The 22,524-nt window shown below is 25.6% G+C and overlaps 1 protein-coding gene across 2 annotated transcripts in view; it reads right to left on the bottom strand.

Moving 5' to 3' along the window:
* Window positions 1–22,524, bottom strand: part of Kank (KN motif and ankyrin repeat domain-containing protein 2 kank) — a 94,022-nt gene that overhangs the window by 50,991 nt on the left and 20,507 nt on the right. For both annotated transcript variants that reach the window (XM_075309118.1, XM_075309117.1), the window contains exon 3: window positions 2,716–2,948. In XM_075309118.1, coding sequence (XP_075165233.1) covers window positions 2,716–2,948 — 233 coding nt within the window. The remainder of the gene's footprint in view (window positions 1–2,715; window positions 2,949–22,524) is intronic.

Raw genomic sequence — 22,524 nt, 5'->3', positions numbered from 1 at the left:
TATAGCTTCAGATTACTGGCGGATCTGGAAAACGTTAACTTAAGCAGTCTGCTAATGTTTTTGGAACAATCTGGTTCGTTCAACAAAGAAAAATAATCAAGAAGGTTCAGCGGTTAAAACTAGAAGTGCCCATATGTAATAGGTACTTTTAGTTAATGTGGTATCACAATGGACTGAATAGTCTAAGTGAGCCTGAATCTTAATCGGGCTGCCACTTTAACCTAACCTAACCTAACCTTCCTATAGAAACGAAATTTTGCCAAAATTTCCTATAAAAATGAAGTTCTGCCAAAATTTTATAAGGAAATGAAATTTTGGCAAAATTTACTATAGAAATTAAATTTTGACAAAATTTGCTATAGAAATTAAATTTTCAGAAAATTCCCTATAGAAATGAAATTTTGAAATAATTTTTTAGAGAAATGAAATTTTGACAAAATTTGGTGTCTATTCAAAACTTTGACATATTTCATGTCTTTAGGAAATTTCGTCAAAATTTCTTTTCTATAGAAAATTATGTCAACATTTCATGCCTATAGGATATATAGGAATTTTTGTTAAAATTTCATTTCTATAGGAAATTTTGTTAAAATTTCATTTGTATAGGATTTTTTTTTTAAATTTCGTTTGTATAGGAAATTTTGTCGAAATTTTATTTCTATAGTAAATTTTGCCAAGACTTTATTTCTATAGGAAATTTTGACAAGACTTCATTTCTATAGTAAATATTGGCAAGACTTCATTTCTATAGGAAATTTTGACAAAATTTCATTTCTATAGGAAACTGTCACTATTTCATTTTTGTAGGAAATTTTTGGAAAATTTAGTTTCTATAGGAAATTTTGTCACAATTTCATTTCTATAGGAAATTTTGTCAAAATTTTATTTCTATAGGAAATTTTTTTTTCTATAGGAAATTTTGTCAAAACTTGATCTATATAGGAAATTTTTTGGAAAATTTTATTTCTATAGAAAATTTGGTTAAAATTTTATTTATGTAGGATATTTTGTAAAAATTTTATTTCTACAGAAAATTTTGTCACGATTTAATTTCTATAGAAAACTTTGTCATATTTCATTTCTTTAGGAAATTTCGCCAAATTTCATCTCTATAGAAAAATTGGTAAAAATTTCATTTCTAGCGAAAATTATATCAACATTTTATGTCTGTAGGAAATTTCGTTAAGATTTCGTTTCTAATGTCAACATTTCGTTTCTACTGAAAATTTTGTTAAAATTAAAATTCTATAGGAAATTTTCATTGAAATTTGCAAAGTTTCTCTTCAGAAATGAAATTTTAAAAAATTGCCTTTGAGATGAAATTTTGGGTAATTTTCATTGAAATTAGGCAAAATTTCCTGTAGGAAAAATTTCTATAGATAGGAAATTTCAACAAAATTTCTTATACAAATGAAATTTTGAAAAAATTTCGTATAGAGATGAAATTTTGACAAAATTTTGTACAGAAATGAAATGTTGAAAATATCAAATGTTGAAAAAATTTTCTGTAGGAAAAATTTCTGTAGATAGGAAATTTCAACAAAATTTCTTATACAAATGAATTTTTTAAAAAATTTCGTATAGAGATGAAATTTTGACAAAATTTCGTACAGAAATTAAATATTGAAAAAATTTTCTATAGAAATGAAATTTTGACGAAATTTCATAAAGAAATGAAATATGACAAAGTTTTCAACAGAAATTAAACCTTGACAAAATTTTGTGTAGCAAACAAATTTTAACAAAATTTCCTACATAAATAACATTTTAACCAAATTTTCTATAGAAATAAAATTTTCAAAAAAAAAACAAAATCCTATATAGATCAAATTTTGACAAAATTTCCTATCAAAATGCAATTTTGAGACATTATTGAAATAAAATTTTGACAAAATTTCCTATAGAAATGAAATTTTTCAAAAATTCCCTATAGAAATGAAATTTTTCAAAAATTTCCTACAAAAATGAAATTGTGACAAAGTTTCTTATGGAAATAAAATTTTAACAAAATTTCCTACAGAAATGAAATTTTGACAAAATTTTTTGTAGAAATGACATTTAAACACAATTTCCTACAGACACATTTCCTACCTATAGAAATGAAATTTTCAGAAAATTTTCCCACAATATTAAAATTTTAACAAAACTTCCTAAAAACGGTTTTTTATTTGCTGATTTACATTTTGTCCTTCTCAAAAAATCCTACCTTTTTTGATTTATTTATGCATTTTCAATTTCGTACGAAAATAAAAGCCGACATTGAAATATCCACCCGTTTTCCCTTTGGTAAACCCAAAAAACTAATAGGACTTCCAAATTCAGATCTGCGGTAGGTTTTAGGAAATGTCATGCAAGAAAATTTATACTCGCAAAAAGCCTGCAAAGCAAATTTACTTTATAGCAAAGCTATTTTTACTACACTATGGCATGCTAACGATATTTTTTGTTGACGGTTTATATCCCCTTTAGGAGGCGGTATATTTTATTTGAATTGATGGCGTCTTACAATCCAGCAAATACTTAGGTTGCCGACACCAAGCCATGGTAACACCAAAAACTTTCAAACAGCCAGACAGACAAATGGCAAATTCCTTTACTTTCAATTATACTTTTGGGGGAGGCTCAAAAGTCAAAAGGCGGATCTATGTCTTCTTTGTGGGGGGAGGAGGGAGGGATAATGTTAATGCCATTCCATTCAACCATAAACCAACCTACCTCTGTTAATGTCTGCTGCTTATCGATGGCATCCCATTGATCGAATATTGAATCCAGGCCCAACATAAATTCCATAGATTTTCGTGATCTGCGACGACTGCGTCTTTGCAATTCCTCCTCCGATGGCTTAGCATTGGCCAAAGATTCACAATATCGCACAAAATCCAAATCGATGTGGTATCCATAGGGACAACAGTTGCAGCTGCGTACATTCGCATATTGTGGCAGATTACCTACATGGAAGAATGAAAGAAATAATTTAATAAAAAAAATATTATCCATAAACTAACATAAATAAATATTGAAATATGGATTTGGTGTGGTCTTTATCATCATAATGAAGTGGGAGAGTTTGTGACCAATCGTTCCACTATGAAATAGGATATCTTTATGTGGTATTATAGACTTCAATGCGATGGAGAATAAGATTAAAACAGACATGATAGGGTAGACAGAATAGGTAGAAAAAATTGACAAAATTTTCTATAGAAACAAAGTTTTGATAACATTTTCTATGGAAATGAAATTTTCAGAAAATTTCCTATAGAATGAAATTTTGATAACATTTCCTATAGGAATGAAATTTTTAGAAAATTTTCTACAGAAGTGAAGTTTTGAGAAAATTTCCTATGGAGAAGACATTCTGAATAAAAATCCTATAGAAATAAAATTTTAACAAAATTTTCTATAGGAATGAAATATTGCCACAATTTCCAATCGAAATGAAATTTTGCAAAATTTGCCAGAGAAATTAAATTTTGTCAAAATTTCCCTAGAAAATTTCTATAGAAATGAAATTTTCATAAAATTTCTTATGGAACGGAAATTTTGACAAAATTTGCTATAGAAATGAAATTTGTGTAAAATTTTCTATAGAATTGAAATTTTGACAAAATTTCCAAATGAAATGAAATTTTGACAAAAATTTAATAGAAATTAAATTTTGACAAAATTTTCCTTAGAGATGAAATATTCAAAAAAACTCTTATAGAAAAGAAATTTGGAAAAAATGTCCTATAGAAAAGAAATTTGGAAAAAATTCCTATAGAAATTAAATTTTCAGAAAATTTCCTATTGAGATGAAATTTTCAGAAAATCTCATATGGAAATGAAATTTTCAGAAAATCTCATATCGAAATAAAATTTTCCAAAAATTTCCTAGGGTAATGAAATTTTGACAAAATTCCCTGTAGAATATGAAATTTTTCCAAAATTTCCTACAGAAATGAAATTTTGACAAAATTTTCTATAAAAATTAAATTTTGACAAAATTTCATATAGCAACGAAATTTTGACAAAATTTCATATAGAAACAAAATTTTGACAAAATTTCATATAGAAATGAAATTTTCAAAAAATTTCCTATAGAAACGAAATTTTAAGAAAATTTCCTATAGAAATGAAATTTTCAGAAAATTTCTTATGGGAATATAAATTCTGACAAAATTTCCTGTAGAATATGAAATTTTGACAAAATTTCTTATAGAAGTGAAAGATTGACAAAATTTCTTATAGAAGTGAAATTTTGACAAAATTTCCAATAGAAATGAAATTTTGACAAAATTTCCAATAGAAATGAAATGTTGACAAAATTTCCAATAGAAATGAAAGGTTGACAAAATTTTCTATAGAAATGAAATTTTCGGAAAATTTCCTATAGAAGCGAAATTTTCAGAAAATTTCGGCCAAATTTTATTTCTTTAGGAAACTTTGTCACAATTTCATTTTTGTATGAAATTTTTGAAAAATTTCATTTCTATAAATTTCATTTTCATAAAATTTCTTATAGAACTGAAATTTTGACAAAATTTTCTATAGAAATGAAATTTTGATACAATTTACCATAGAATTTAAATTTGGCAAAATTTCCAAATGAAATGAAATTTTGACAAAAATTTTATAGAAATTAAATTTTGACAAAATTTCTCTTCAAAATGAAATTTTCAAAAAAATCCTATAGAAAAGAAATTTTGGCAAAATTTCCTATAGAAAAGAAATTTGGAAAAAATTTCCTATAGAAATTAAATATTCAGAAAATTGCCTATAGGCATGAAATTTTCAGAAAATCTCATATCGAAATGAAATTTTCAGAAAATCTCCTATCGAAATGAAATTTTCAGAAAATTTCCTATGGTAATGAAATTTTGACAAAATTCCCTGTAAAATATGAAATTTTGCCAAAATTCCCTGTACAATATGAAATTTTGCCAAAATTTCCTACAGAAATGAAATTTTGACAAAATTTTCCATAAAATTTAAATTTTGACAAAATGTCATATAGCAACGAAATTTTGACAAAATTTCATATAGAAACAAAATTTCATATAGAAATGAAATTTTAACAAAATTTTATATAGAAATGAAATTTTCAGAAAATTTCCTATAGAAACGAAATTTTCAGAAAATTTCCTATAGAAATGAAATTTTCAGAAAATTTCCTATGGGAATGAAATTCTGACAAAATTTCCTGTAGAATATAAATTTTGACAAAATTTCTTATGGAAGTGAAAATTTGACAAAATTTCCAATAGAAATGAAATGTTGACAAAATTTTCTGTAGAAATGAAATTTACGGAAAATTTACTGTAGAAGCGAAATTTATAGAAAATTTCGGCCAAATTTTATTTCTATAGGTAACTTTGTCACAATTTCATTGTTGAAGGAAATTTTTGTAAAATTTCAATGTTGTAGGAAATTTTTGGAAATTTTCATTTCTATAGGAAACTTTGTCACAATTTCATTTTTGTATGACATTTTTGATGTTTTTTTTTCAAAATTTCAATTCTATAGAAAATTTGGTTAAAATTTTCTTTATATAGGATATTTTGTTAAAATTTTATTTCTACAGAAAATTTTGTCAAGATTTAATTTCTATAGAAAACATTGCCATATTTCATTTCTTTAGGAAATTTCGATCTATATAGGATTTTTTTTTTAAATTTCATTTCTATAGAAAAATTTCTTATAGAAATTTTTTATAGAAATGACATTAAAACAAAATTTCCTACAGACACATTTCCTACCTATAGAAATGAAATTTTCTGAAAATTTTCCCCAATAATAAAATTTTAACAAAACTTCCTAAAAACGGTTTTTTTATTTGCTGATTTACATATTTTTTCTTCTCAAAAAATCCTACCTTTTTTGATTTATTTATGCATTTTCAATTTCATATGAAAATAAAAGCCAACAGTGAAATATCCACCCGTTTTCCCCTTGGTAAACCCAAAAAACTAATAGAACTTCCAAATTCAGATCTGCTGTAGGTTTTGGGAAATGTCTTGCAAGAAAATTTATACTCGCAAAAAGCCTGCAAAGGAATTTTTCTTTATTGCAAAGCTATTTTGGCAAAATTTCTTATAGAAATGACATTTAAACAAAATTTCCTACAGACACATTTCCTACCTATAGAAATGAAATTTTCAGAAAATTTTCCCACAATAATAAAAATTTAACAAAACTTCCTAAAAACGGGTTTTATTTGCTGATTTACATATTTTCCCCTTGGTAAACCCAAAAAGCTAATAGGACTTCCAAATTCAGATCTGCGGTAGGTTTTAAGAAATGTCATGCAAGAAAATTTATACTAGCAAAAAGCCTGCAAAGGAAATTTTCTTTATTTTTATTTTGACAAAATTTCCTAAAGAATTGAAATTTTAAAAAAATTTCCTATAGAAATAAAATTTTGACAAAATTTCCTATAGAAATGAAATTTTGACAAAATTTCCTATAGAAATGAAATTTTGACCAAATTTCCCTTAGAGATGAAATTTTCAGAAAATTTCCTACAGAAATGAAATTTTCAGAAAATTTCCTATGAAAATGACGTTTTGACAACATTTCCTTTAGAAATGAAATTTTGAGAAAATTTTATATAGAAATGAAATATTAATAAAATTTCCTACAGAAATAAAATCTTGGTTTGGTTTATTGGTTACATCCTTTTAAAAGGCCTGGAGCTCCCGAAAAATTGACGGATGGACAAAAGAACGGACGGACGAATGGAAGGATGGACGGATGCTCGCACTGAGGGATAGGCATACATCTTCCAATACTGCTCTTTAGAAATATAAAACAAGAACAATTTTTCTGAAATGTATCTGCGCGTCGCTTTTCTATGAATCTTTATTTAAATTTCTTTCGTAAACCAAGGTCATCTTACCTACCACAAAAGGTGAACTCAAGTTCATATAACAACTCTTATCAGTGTATAAATTTCTTAGTTTGCCTTAGAAGGCTACCTGTATGAAACCATAAGCCAACGATCGTTTGGTCGATGGTCAGAAAAAAATTGTTACTGTTTGTCGCCTAAACAAAAAAAAACTATGAAAAAGATGCCGTCACGATTTTATGACCATTCAAGTTTAACACTTTGGCGGCTTAGCTTAAAAGCCTTTGGCAAAATTCCAATAAGAAACATGCTTTAGAATAAAAGGCAAATTTCAATAACAACTGAAGCGAGCAAGGTAAATAATTGGGCACACCTGCGAATATCGATTTTCAGACAAAACAAAAAAACCCTAAGGCAGCGTAAGGTCATAAATTAAAAATTGACATTACAATCATTCTAAGATTCTGTGTAAGATACAAATTGATTTTGCCTAAGGGATTAATTTTTTCTTAAGAACTTACAACAAATTTCCGGAATTTCACGGAATCGTAATAATTTCACTTGCTCGCGATTCGTTTCGTTGGCCATACGCAGGTAAGGCCGTTCGTATTTTAGCCAATGCCACAAAATTAAAACGAAAGATAAAATTATTTCTAATAACATTTTTGAAAGAGTTCTTAAGAGATATTTAAATCTTAAAATTATTTATTAGTTTAAAAATCCCCACGTTTTTTATAAATAAATAAATTAATTGTTTTTTTATCTATGTGACATTTTTATCGAGTTTTCGTTTATTACTATTTAACCGTTCTTTTAGTTTATGAAAGAGAATTTATTCTATGACGTGGCAATCATTTGTTAATAGTTTGAATATCAAAATTTAACTAAACAGGTAAATGTTTTAAACATTTAAAATAGCTCAATGTTTGACTCTAAACAAGTGATAAGAGAAAAGTACTTTGGTGAAGGTGCAGCGGGATCGGGGGACCGAAATGTCATATTTCGATAAGGTATATTCAGTTTTATCTTAATGATAGGCAAAGTGCTGAAATATATGCCAACAAATTTTGTTTACCTTTGAGTTATTAATAAAGCTTTCACAAAAGCGTTTTATATATTTTATAAAAGTTTATAAAAGCTGGAAAAACTAACACGGAAAAAATTTGCTAATTTATTTAAAATTTATTTTCTATAGAAATTAAATTTTGAAAAATTTTCCTACAGCAAATACATTTTTAAAAAATTTCCTACAGAAAATAAATTGTCAAAAATTTCCCACAGAAAATAAATTCAGAAATATTCTATAGAAATGAAATTTTCAGTAGATCGCCTATAGAAATGAAACTTTACAAAAATTTCCTATAGAAATAATATTTTGAGAAAATTTCCTATAGAAATAAAATTTTCAGAAAATTTGCTATAGAATTTTGCAGAAAAATTCCTGCGAAAATAATATTTTGGAAAAATCTTCTATGGAAATGAAAGATTGCAAAAATATTCTATAGAGATGAAATTTTTGCAAATGAAATTTTGAGAATTTTTCCTGTGAAAAAAATTGGAAAATGTTTCTATTGAAATTAAATTTAACAAAAATATTCTATAGAGACGAAATTTTCGAAAATTTTTAGAAAAAATATATTTTGACAAAATTTCCTATGAAAACTAAATTTTCAAAAATTTCCTAAGAAAATGAATTTTCAGAAATTTTCTTATACAAATGAAATTATTAGAAAATTTCCTGTGAAAAAAAATGGAAAAATTTGCTATAAAAATAAAATTTTGCAAAAATTTTCTATAGAGATGAAATTTTCGGTAACTTTCCTATGTAAACTAAATTTTCAAAAATTTCCTAAAGAAATGATTTTTCAGAAAATTTCTTATACAAATGAAATTATTAGAAAATTTCCTGTGAAAAACAATTGGAAAATTTTTCTATAAAAATGAAATTTTGCAAAAATTTTCTATAGAGATGAAATTTTCGGTAACTTTTTATAAAAATGAAAATTTGACCAAATTTCCTATGGAAATTAAATTTTCGAAAATTTCCTAGAGAAATGAATTTTTAGAAAATTTCTTATATAATAAACGAAATTACCACAAAATATCCTGTAAAAAAATTTTGAAAATTTTTCTATAAAAATGAAATTTTGCAAAAAATTTCTATAGAGTTGAAATTTTCGGAAACTTTCTATAAAAATGAAATTTTGACAAAATTTCCCATTAAAATTAAAATTTCCGAAAATTGCTATAAAAATGAAATTATTCAGAAAATTTCCTAGAGAAATGAATTTATAGGAAATTTCTTATATAAATGAAATTACCAGAAAATATCCTGTGAAAAAAATTGGAAAAATGTTCTATAAAAATGAAATTTTGCAAATATTTTCTATAGAGATGAAATTTTCGGAAACTTTTTATAAAAATGAAATTTTGACAAAATTTCCTATTAAAATTAAAATTTCCAAAAATTGTTATAGAAATGAAATTGTTCAGAAAATTTCCTATAGAAAATTTGCAATAAAGATTAAATTGTGAACATTTTTCTAAAGAAATGATACTGTGCAAAAATTTTCTATTGAAAAGAAATTTTCAGAAAATTTCCTACAGAAATGAAATTTTGAAAAAATTGCCCATAGAAAATAAATTGTCAAAAATTACCTATAGGAACACAACTTTCAGAAAAATTCGATAGATATGAAATTTTCTAAAAATATCCTATAAAAATGTTTCTATAGAACTAAAATTTTCAGAAAATTGCCTATAAAAATGAAATGTCTCAAAAATTTTCAGAAAATTTCCTTTGAAAATAATATTTTCGAAAAATTTTCTATAGAAATAAAATGTTGCAAAAATTTCCTGTGAAAATGAAATTTTGAAAAAAATGTCCAAAGAAATGAAATTTTGCGAAAATTTCCTATAGAAATGAATTGTTGTAAAAATTTCCTATAGAAATGAAATTTTAGGAAAATTTCTTATAAAAATAAAATTTTCAGAAAATTTCCTTTGAAAATTACATTTTGGAAAAATTTTTTACAGAAATTAAATTTTGCGAAAATTTCCTATAGAAATGAAATTTTCAGAAACTTTTTATAAAATTAAATTTTGACAAAATTTCCTATTAAAATTAAAATTTCCGAAAATTGCTATATGAATATATGAAAGAACATTTCCTATAGAAATGAAATTTCAGAAAATTTGATATTGTGCAAAAATTTTCTATTGAAATGAAATTTTCAGAAAATTTCCTACAGAAATTAAATTTTGAAAAAATAATACATATAGAAATGCAACTTTCAGAAAAATTGGATAGAAATGAAATTTTCTGAAAATATCTTATAAAAAATTTTTTATAGAACTAAAATTTTCAGAAAATTGGCTATAGAAATGAAATATTCAGAAAATTTCCTATAAAAATGAAATGTTTCAAAAATGTCCTATAGAAATGGAATTTTCAGAAAATTTCCTGTGAAAATAATATTTTGGAAAATTTTTCTATAGAAATGAAATTTTGCAAAAATTTCCTATAGAAATTAAATTTTGCAAAAATTTTCTATACAAATGAAATGTTAATTTCCTGTGAAAATTAAATTTTGGAAAAAATATCCATAGAAATTAAATTTTGTGAAAATTTCATATGGAAATGAATTGTTGTAAAAATTTCCTATAAAAATAAAATTTTCAGAAAATTTCCTGTGAAAATTAAATTTTGGAAAAATTTTTTACTGAAATTAAATTTTGCGAAAATTTCCTATAGTATTGATATTTTTGCAAACATTTCCTATAGAAATGGCATTTTCAGAAAAAAAAATTCCTATTTCCTATATTTCCTATAAAAACGAAATTTTGGAAAAATTGTCCATAGAAATTAAATTTTGCAAAAATTTTCTATAGAAATGAAATGTTGCAAAAATGTCCTGTGAAAATGAAATTTTGGAAAAAAATATCCATAGAAATTAAATTTTGCGAAAATTTCATATAGAAATGAATTGTTGTAAAAATTTCCTATAAAAATAAAATTCAGAAAATTTCCTGTGAAAATTAAATTTTGGAAAATTTTTTACTGAAATTAAATTTTGCGAAAATTTCCTATAGAAATTATATTTTTGCGAACATTTCCTATAGAAATGACATTTTCAGAAAAGAATTTCCTATAGAAAATAAATTGTCAAAAAAGTGCAACCTTCACAAAATTTCGATTGAAATGAAATTTTCTGAAAATATCCTATAGAAATTAAATTTCCTATAGAAATAAAATTTTCAGAAAATTTCCTATACAAATGAAATTTTGCAAAAATTTACTATAAAAATAAAATTTTCAGAAAATTTCCTATAGAACAAAAATTTACAGAAAATTTTCTATAGAAATAAAATTTTGTAAAAGAAATTTTCAGAAAATTTCGTATAGAAATAAAAATTTAGAAATGTTTCTTATAGAAATAAAATTTTGAGAAAATTTCCTATAGAAATTAAATTTTCAGAAAATTTCCTGTGAAAATAAAATTTTGGAAAAGTTTTCTATAGAAATGAAATTTTCAGAAAAGTTTCCTATAGGAATGAAATTTTCAGAAAAGTTTTTTTTCTATAAGAAATTTTTACAAAAAGTTTCCTATAGAAGTAAAATGTTGGCAAAATTTTCTACAGAAATTAAATTTTTACTAAATTTATTAAAATATTATAAAATACATTTTTTACCACAAGCTTATCGAGTTGACTTGGTTTTAATTAATTTTAAAAATTATTTTTTATCTTTCTCATTATATCTTTGTTATCTTGTGAAAAATATTTACCCACTCAATTTCAATCCATTTTAATTTTTCATTAATTTTTTCTGTATTTCGCGTGGCATATGTTTGTCACTCACACTAACTATGGTTATAATGTCTCAAAAAAAAAAAATATCTCCAAAAGTTTTAAGTTGGAGAGGGGGCAAAATATTCGTAAAATTGCTTATTTATTTATATTTTACGTTCAAACTCATTTGACAAAACAAATTATTGTAAAACGTTACGTGCGTACATGACGTGGGAGGAATGCATTTTACTAAAATTTTATATGCAGTGAGTGACAGCACATTCGTATTTTTTTCCCAAGTTACAGAGTATGCGAACGAATAGACAGACAGAGCTGGTCGAGTGGCCAGAGCACATAAAATGTCAAATCACTTAATGTGGGCGCGCATGCGTGTCAGACATATGGTAAACAAACACAATTCACACTGCATGAGTGCAATGCAAAAAACTGAAGGATGGTTAGTACCAGATATATTTTTTTAAATTTTTTACTATTATGTTTTCCAATTTTTATTCATTTTATGTCAATCATCTTTAGATGTCTTTAGTTCAAATATTTCCATTTTAAGAGGAAACATAAAATCGGAGAAAGTTTTTTGTTTTCACCAAAAAATTAATTGATTAAATAAACAATTTTCCAATCAAAGATCCACAAAATATCGGTAGATGTAGTAGGGTACAGTAGGAATCTGGTTTATAGCTGCGAACCTTTAGCTATAAGTAATCACGTGGCATTCTAAAAAAGTGCAAATACTCTAAAAATTGCAAAAAAATAAATATAATATAATAAATATATTCTTTTTATAATCTGTGAGAGCATAACCTTATACTTCAAGTATCCTTCCTATAAAATATGTGAACATGTAATAGGATACAGAAGGAATCTACTTCACTATTTCAAAGCGCTTACCTGCACAAAATTAGATAATGCGTTATTGGATTTAAAATACTCTATAAATTGAGAATACAAAAAAAAATAATATTTGAAAAAATAATTTTTGAACAAATCGCCATTTTTTACATTTCTATATTAATACTAGTAGAAGGGAACAGTAGGAATCTCGCTTAATGTTTTATTTCATTTAATTTAAATTTAAAATTATTTAATTTAATTTATTAATTGAATTTATTTAATTTAATTTAATAAATATATTCCCCCTACTATGGTAAAAGACATACACACATTTAATAACAATGTGGAATAATTGTGTACAAGCAAAATTCTCATATCTCATAATAATTGTCATAAGCTTACAACAAATCATATCATCCACACATACCATATACTGAAATCACAACACAAAATGCTGTGTTTGGGAACATATGTCATCGTTGTGACAAAAATTATGGCTACTTTTTTATTGACACTCATACAAGTCGGCCTTAGTCATATAGGTATATAGTGCCATACGAAAACGTCACTAATGAAGCTCAAAATAACAATTTTCAATTTTTTAAAAGACTTTAAGCTGAAAACAACAACAAAAAATCTCAACGAAGCACAGCTACACAAAAAGTCAAAATGCCAAAATAAAAATCAAAAGAAGGGGGAAAAAGTGGCTGTGAACTGCCACAGAGACTGTTGCAGTTTTGCTGGCTTTGATGTTGATGTGGATGATGATTGCATTAAGTCGTTTCAGATGTTCATTAAAATGCATAACACGATCTTGTGTGGCTGTGAAGATGGAGGAGGACGAAGTGGCGATATGCTGTAGTATGATCGTTTTTATGGTAATACCCCTACAATAGCACAGAATCCCAAGAGGCATGGGTTTGTCGATATGCTAGCATGGAAGTGACAATCAAAAACTGTTTTGATAACTTTCTTAGAATCAAAAGAAGCTGATGTAGTAGAATCCAATTTTTATTCGGCACTCAGTTAAATATATGATTGTAGAGAGAAAAAAATTATTACAAATTGGTACTTGAAAACAAAAGATGATTGTGGCAAAAATCTTGCATTTTTTTAGACATGAAAATATTTTTAAATTCAATAATTAAATTAATTGATTCAACATTTGTTCAATCACAAATTGAGTTTTCTTTCTCTTGCAATTGATTTTTGTTTCAACTAAAAAATTTTTCGATTTTATTAAATTTTTAATTAAATTATTTTTAAAATTCAGTTTAAAATTTAATTTAATTGGAAAAATTTGGGTTCTAGTTTTTTTTCTGTATACGTTCTATGAATTATTGTAGTTTTTTTATTAATTGATTATAATTAATAAATTAGCGAGAGATTACCAATTAATTAATTTTTAACTTTTGAAATTGCTACTCTCAATTTTTTTTTAAATAAATATGTTTACAGGAACCCTATTTTTTTTAAATATCATTTTTCCATGTGCATCTTGCATTTTCTGATTGGAAACGTCTTTTCTCCTCTTCTTTCTTTTCATTTCCGAACATTTAGCACGTTTTTACAATTCGCCTGAAGGTACCATAACATCATGGTCTCCAACACCATCATTGTGATCGCCATCACCTCCCTGAACATCAGTTTTGGTAAATTTCTGTTGTACAAAAGTGTTTTGTCTGACAAAATTGTTTGCGTGACATGGAGCAACTGAAATTAAAAACAAACACAAAAAATCTCCAAAAAAAAAGCAAAACCATCAAACTTAAATGCAACACTTCAACATACACTCAATTAAATGGAATAAAATTAATTTATTAATTTGTAGATTTTTGTTGCTTTTCTTTGGGATTTGATTGTTCCTCAAAACAACATGCCTGAACATGTATGCTGTACTACAGAACATTATTTTATTTCTCTTTTTTGGCAATGACAAATATCCCAAAATGGTTGGGTTTGAGGTATTCTCGGTATGAACGAATGGGTTAATTAAGATTTTACACAAACAGTCAATCAATATAGGTATGATTTTCGACAGTAAGAAGTTAATTTATGTCTTAAAATAGTATGAATGTTTTGTAGATTAAAAATAATAAAAAAACAGAATTTATTAATTTTTGGCTAAAATAAAAATAGACCCGGCAAATTTGATTGGTTTGCTTGCACATTATTTATTTTTTTCCATTTTGTTTAACAGATATTGATAATTAACCTCAATGAATTAATATCATTTAATTTTATTGAAATTACAAGTAGTAATAGTAGTAGGTACAGTAGGAATCTCGCTTAATGGGTGTGTATGCTAGGCTAACACAATTGTTTAAGACGACATGCTGTTGTTTAAAGCTAAAGAGAATAGACTCTAGCACATTGTCGGCTAAACTGAAACAAAAATGGGTGCAAATTCCTAAAACTCTCATGACACTTAATCTAAAGGAAAGTAACCCAGACAATCAAACTGCCAAGAAATCTTTAGGTAATTATGCCAGTCTTTACCACATCTAAGCAGGCCTCAGAGCTATTTGACTTATATCCGGAAGTGAGCAAAATTTTCGAATATTTTCAGTTTTGCTGACTATGATATAATTTGCCGCTATTTTTAGTTATTTCTGATTTCTGTCTTGTTTTCAGAAACATCCACATATATTGTGGATCTCCATAACTTCTCTGACATGGCCTAAATATAAAAGTCCATCAGATTGGCATCTGGCGAATTAGATATCCACTTGGTATCCGAAGAGAAGTACAGAAGACGAATTTTAATACTTCTATTGAAAATATTGTCAAAATTTTATCTCTAAGAAAAAAAATTCTCAAAATGTTATTTCTATAGAAAATTTTGTCAAAATGTTATTTTTATAGAAATTTCTATAAAAATTTTATTTCAAAATTTTATTTCTATAGGATTTTTTCAAAATTTTATTTCTATAGGATTTTTTCAAAATTTTATTTCTATAGGATTTTTTCAAAATTATATTTCTATAAAAAATTTTTTCAAAATTTTATTTCTATAATTTTCTTTTCGAAATTTTATTTCCATAAAATTTTTTTCAAAATTTTATTTCTATAATTTTTTTTTTCAAAATTTTATTTCTATAAAAAATTTTGTCAACATTTTGTATCTATCGAAAATTTTGTCAAAATTTTATTTCTATACAAAATTTTGTTAAAATTTTATTTTTATAAAAATTTATTTCAAAATTTTATTTCTATAGAAATTTTTATCAAAATTTAAGTTCTTTAGAAATTTATTTCTATAGAAAGTTTTGAAGAAAAATCTTTTGACAAAATTTTCATTAGAAATAAAATTTGGAGAAAATTTTCTATAGAAATAGAAATTTGACAATTTTTTTTTATAGAAATACTATTTTGACAAAATTTTCTTTTGGAATAAAATGTTGACAAAATTTTCTATAAAAATCTAATTTTGACAAAAATTTCTATCGAAATATATAGAAAATTTTGTCAAAATTTATTTTTAAACAAAATTTTGTCAAAATTTTATTTCTATAGAAAATTTTGTCAAAATTTTATTTCTATAGAAATTTTTGTCAAAATTTTATTTCTATAGAAAATTTTATCAAAATTTTCTTTCTATAGAATATTTTATTAAAATTTTATTTTTATAGCAAATTTTTTCCAAATTTTATTTTTATAGAAAATTTTGGCCAAATTTTATTTCTATAAAAAATTTGTCAACATTTTATTTCTATAGAAAATTTGTCAACATTTTATTTCTATAGAAACTTTTGTCAAAATTTTATTTCTATAGAAAAATTTGTCAAAATTTTATTTCTATAGAAAATTTTGTCAAAATTTTATTTCTATAAAAAATTTTGTCAAAATTTTATTGCTATAGAAAATTTTGTTAAAATTTTATTTCCATAGATAATTTCGTCCAAATTTTATTTCTATAGAAAATTTTGTCCAAATTTTATTTCTTTAGAAAATGTTGTCAATATTTTATTTCTTTAGAAATTTTTTTCAAAATTTCATTTCTATACAAAATTACACAGAACATTTTTTTCTGATTCAATTACGGAATCACTTTATTCAATTAATTTTTTAACTGAAATGTCTTCAATCACGGAAATGATAGTATCAATTAAAAAATTAATTGAAGGTCAATTAAAAAATTAATTTGATCCAATTAAAAAATTAATTGATACCATTAATTTTTGTTTCAATTAAATTTTTAATTGAATATTTTTTAAAACTCAATTAAAATTTTAATTGGAAAAATTGTCGTGAAATTTTTTTCTGTGTATGTCAAGATTTTATTTCTATAGAAAATTATGTAAAATTTTATTTGTAATGGTGAACTTCTCTCTTACCACTTAGTGCTGCACCATCCTATGTTAAGTTGAATGAATAGGGATCTCCATTATGCGGTGAAACCATTAAAGAAGCTTTGAAACACTCAGAAGCGGATAATCCACAGCTGAAAAACTTTTTGGTTGTCGGTCGAAACTGGGGTAGAACCGACGACCCTATGTAAGCTGAGGGCGGACCTGCTAACCATTGCACCACGGTGGCTCACTAAACTATAAAATGTTATTCTATACAAAATGTGTGAAGTTCCTTTTGAGTTGGAGAGGAAATTAAAATTTTTCAAATGATCAAAACGTCGAAACTCAGAAAGTCGACTTTTTCAAAATTTTAAACTGTGGAAAGGTCGAAAAGTGGACTTTTCGAAAAACACTAAAAGTTGGTTTTATGAGTTTGATTATAATTCCTGCTCCAAGGTAGTTTAAAAAATGTCTAATTAAAAATTTAAATAATAGTTTAATAAGTTCGCATCAATTGGTTTAAATGAAGGCTTTGTAAATTTGATGTTTTATATTATACACATTTGAAAGTAGTAGGTGCAGTAGGAATTGTACTTATTACTTCATATCCCACAAATTTCATCGGTGGTTTTTAAATAATATTAAAACGTATACGTAACGTATAACATAAAATATCATAAAATTTAATTGAAAAAAATATATATATTATAATCACATATTTGATATAATATATACCAATAGTAGTAGGGGACAGTTGGAATCTCGTCAATTGCAATAACACGAAATTTTACAAAGCTTAAAAATTTCAAAACAAAAATCCATATTGCGACAACGTCAAAAAACCAACCTTTTCAAAATTAAACAAAAAACGAAAACACAAAAATTTCACTTTTTGAAAATAAAGAAATTTAAAAAAAAAAAAAATGAAAGCTCGACAAAAGGGACTTTGAAAAAGTTGTGATTTTGATTATAATTACTAAACTAAGGTAGTTTCCAAATTTTGCTGATCATTTAATATGTTAGGTTAGGTTAGGTGGCAGCCCGATGCATCAGGCTCACTTAGACTATTCAGTCCATTGTGATACCACATTGGTGAACTTCTCTCTTATCACTGAGTGCTGCCCGATTCCATGTTAAGCTCAATGACAAGGGACCTCCTTTTTATAGCCGAGTCCGAATGGCGTTCCACATTGCAGTGAAGCCACTTAGAGAAGCTTTGAAACCCTCCGAAATGTCACCAGCATTACTGAGGTGGGATAATCCACCGCTGAAAAACTTTTTGGTGTTCGGTCGAAGCAGGTATCGAACCCACGACCTTGTGTATGCAAGACGTGCATGCTAACAATTGCACCATGGTGGCTCCCTCATTCATTAATTATTTAATAAGTTTTCTTAAATTGGTTTAAATTAACACTTCTTATATTTCAAGTTTCATATTCTACACACAGAGAAGTAGTAGGGTACAGTAAGAATCGGAATTATTGCTTCATAAATTTAATTAGGGCTTTTTTTAAATTAATATTAAAATTGCTCGAAAATTGTTTACAAATTTACATATCATAAAATTTAATTGAATAAAATTAAAATATTTTGGTATATCAGTTACAAATAGTAGTAGGGGAATGTAGGAATCTAGTCATTTGCAATACCATGATATTTTACAAGTTTTTTTTAATTCGAAAATTGTTTACAAATTTACCTATCATAAAATTAAATTAAATAAAATTAAAATATTTTGGTATAACAGTTACCAATAGTAGTAGGGGACTGTAGGAATCTAGTCATTCGCAATACCATGAAATTTTATAAGGTTTTCTTATTTCGACCATAAAATAAAGCAAAATTATTTCTATAAAATCTATTTAACGCCATATATAGGATGTTTTTAGGCCCCCAAAACTACATAGTGTTACCTTAAATCCTGCAACAACATTTGTTGCATATCATTAGACTCTCAGCAGAATTTATTTCAACTGTCTGATTTTCCTTGATACTCAATTTATCAATGGCAATCGGATTTGAAATGTTTTCAATTTCGTACAAGATTTCTATCTCTGTTAAAACCAAAAAAATCTTTTGCCAAAATGTGGGTCATTTGTAACACGTTTTGTGCATATTTTCAACACACTCCTACACACTTGGAACACACAGAACGGGCATTCGTCTAAACTATAGACAATATTGTTAACTTTGTCGTTGTAGTTGCCGTCGTCGTCATCATAATCATCGTTTATTGCCATCCAACAATTGGGTGTACAACTTTCAGAACAACTCTATGGGAAGAGAGAGGGGGACGCGGTATTTATATCTAAAACTGGAATTGGCCTCAACAGCATTGCAAAGCAGCAGCCACCTCAGTGACACCCACATGTCAGACTTTAAGCATGCGCATTGATTACTACTTCTCAATTTCTAGAATTTAGAAATAAAAATGCAACAAAACTAAAGTTTTGTTTATATCATCAAGGCAAGAAAATTCAATGGAATTGGCAAAATTAATTGAACCATTGCCAAAGTGGTAAACTTTAGAAATTTTCAATAAAATCATTTTCGTAAAGATGTAATAATGATATCGGAATTTTTGAGGAAACTTAATTTCAGGTACAGAGGGTTGTGCGGTTAGCCAAGTCAATGTAATTGAATATCGTTTTTCCTTGCTGGCATAGTGGATGGCTTATAGATACTCTTCATTGTCTGTTTTCTGAAGATTCCCACAAACGAAACTGATTGATGTTGAACGCGCTATGTTAGGGCTATGGCGCTTTGGATTACTGAATCAAATCGTCTATGTAATTTATGTGGCTACAATGTGCCTTGGGGGCAATTTGTTAAACCATCCCACTCATATATCTACTATATCTAAAGCCAACCAACTGTGGAACCTCCCTCCTCTTCCGGTTACAAACCAATGGCAGTGGGTTCATATCTATGTGGTGTTTATCGCAATTTTATTGCAATCGTTCTCTGGGTCTTTGAGGCGTTCAATAAACTTTACCAAGATGTGTAATTTTTTTTAATTAACCGTAATTTTTGTTGACTTTGTTCGTCGAACTATTTTTTTATTTTAGTTTGTGTTTTTTGTTCATAGCCTCTTTGAGCTAAGTTGCAACTATTTATCGATAGACCGGTTTTATATAGAGCTGATGCTGGTGCAGCTACTGCTTTTACGTTTTTTTCTTTTTTTTTTTGCGCCTAGACAAGTAGTCAACCATCCCCCAAGATTCCTATGATTGAACGGATATGGGTGTTGACTTTGTGGGCGGTTTATTAATTTGATCGAATCACATAAAAAGTGGCGATTTACGATCGTATACGTTTTTGTATTTTTTTTTTCTACACAACAAAATTAAGCCGATTTTGAAATGTAAGATCTCTAATGCGCTTAAAATGATTGCCTCAGTTTATTGCCACTTTATGGTGATTGAGTTATTCATTCATAAATTTTACTCTTTATACTATCAAGGCTGACGTTGGAGCAGTTTTAATTTTTTGAAATGGAAAAAAACGAATTTAACGAATAGATCTTGTATAAATTACACAGCTGAAAAAATAGTAAACTTGCCAAGGGGAAATGAAGCGACTCTAGGATCTCTATAGGACTAGTCCCAGATGTGTATGGATACATCCTGCATTAAGACAAGGAGTATGATTACCTCAAACTTATTTTAGTGTTACGTTTTCATGAGGAAAATGGCGTCATGAACTTAAGGGAGCTTAACTACCAACTCCAATCCTATCGGTTGCCACTCGAACCAAAACTAAACTAACAAGATTTTGAGAAAATTCTACCAAAAAACTACCAAACAAAAAGAAACTTCTTTAAAAAATTTTGTAAATTTTTTTATTTCTAAAGAAAATTTGGTCAAAATTTTATTTCTATAGAAAATTTTACCAAAATTGTATTTCTGTCGAATATTTTACTAAAATTGCATTTCTATAAAAAATTTTTCCAAAATCTTATTTCTAGAAAAAAATGCCCAAAATTTTATTTCTATAAAAATTTTTTGCCAAAATACATTTTATAAAATAATTTTTCAAAATTTATTTCTATAAAAAAATTTTCCAAAACTTTATTTCTATAGAAAATTTTACCAAAATTGCATTTCTATAGAATATTTTGCCAAAATTTTATTTCTATAGTAAATTTTGTCAGATTTAACACCTATAGAACATTTTACCAAAACCTTATGTCTATCAAAAATTTTATTTTTATCGAAAATTTTGCTAAAGTTTTATTTCTATGAAAAATTGTGCCAACATTTTTTTTCTATAAAAAATTTTACCAAAATTTTATTTCTATAAAATTTTTTTCCAAAATTTTATTTCTTGAAACAAATTTCCTAAATTTTATTTCTATAAAAAAATTTTGCCAAAATCTTTTTTATATAAAAAAATTTACCAACATTTTATTTCTATAGAAAATTTTGTCTAGAAAAAAATTTCCAAAATTTTATTTCTATAAAAAAATTTTACCAAAATCTATTTTATAAAAAAATTTTCCAAAATTTATTTCTATAAAAAAATTTTCCAAAATTTTATTTCTATAGAAAATTTTACCAAAATTGCATTTCTATAGAATATTTTGCCAAAAGTTTATTTCTATAGTACATTTTGTCAAAATTTTATATCTATAGAAAAATTTTACCAAAACCTTATATCTATGAAAAATTTTGCCAAATTTTATTTCTATAGAAAATTTTGCTAAAACTTTATTTCTATGAAAAATGGTGCCAACATTTTATTTCTATAAAAAATTTTACCAAAATTTTAGTTCTATAAAAATTTTTTCCAAAATTTTATTTCTAGAAAAAAATTTCCAAAATTTTATTTCTATAAAAAAAATTTTGCCAAAATCTTTTTTATATAAAAAATTTTACCACAATTTTATTTCTGCCAAAAATTTTGTCAAAATTTTATTTCTATAGAAAATTTTGTGAAAATTTTATTTCTGTCAAAAATTTTGTCAAAATTTTATTTCTATCGAAAATTTAACCAAAACCTTATTTTTATGAAAAATTTTGCCAAATTTTTTTTCCAATAGAAAATTTTGCTAAATTTTTATTTCTATGAAAAATTGTGCCAACATTTTATTTCTATAGAAAATTTTGTTAAAATTTCATTTCTATAGAAATTTTTACCAAAATTTTATTTCTATAGAAAATTTTCGTGAAAATTTTATTTCTATACACAATTTTTGTGAAAATTTTATTTCTATAGAAAATTTTGTGAAAATTTTATTTCTATAGTAAATTTTGTCAAAATTTTTTACCTATAGAAAATTTTACCAAAACCTTATTTCTATGAAAATTTTGCTAAATTTTTATTTCTATGAAAAATGTTGCCAACATTTTATTTCTATGAAAAATTGTGCCAACATTTTATTTCTACAGAAAAATTTGTCGAAATTTTATTTCTATAGAAAATTTTTGAAGAGGAGTTTTTTGCAAAATCTACCGAAACATCAAGAATTCTACCAAGCAGTAAAAAATCTACAATTTTTGGGAAGAATTCTACCAACTGTGCCAACCGTTTGTGTAATCCCGAACCCTGAAAAGAGGTTAATGATCACCCCCAAAAAATTAAAATTTCGATGAAGATCTTAAACAATCCAAAATTTTATATGAAAAACCAAAAGGACCTTAATTCGTGGGGGTCACGAAAAAAAAACAAAATCGGAAAAAATCAAAATTTCGATTAAAATCCTAAAAAAATCACATTTTTATATGAAAAGTTTCTTTCGACTATATCTCATTACATATGCGT

The sequence above is a fragment of the Haematobia irritans genome, chromosome 5 (genome assembly GCF_050003625.1).
Source record: "Haematobia irritans isolate KBUSLIRL chromosome 5, ASM5000362v1, whole genome shotgun sequence".
In the NCBI taxonomy this organism is placed as follows: Eukaryota; Metazoa; Arthropoda; class Insecta; order Diptera; family Muscidae; genus Haematobia; species Haematobia irritans.
This window is presented reverse-complemented; position numbering and strand designations above follow the sequence as displayed.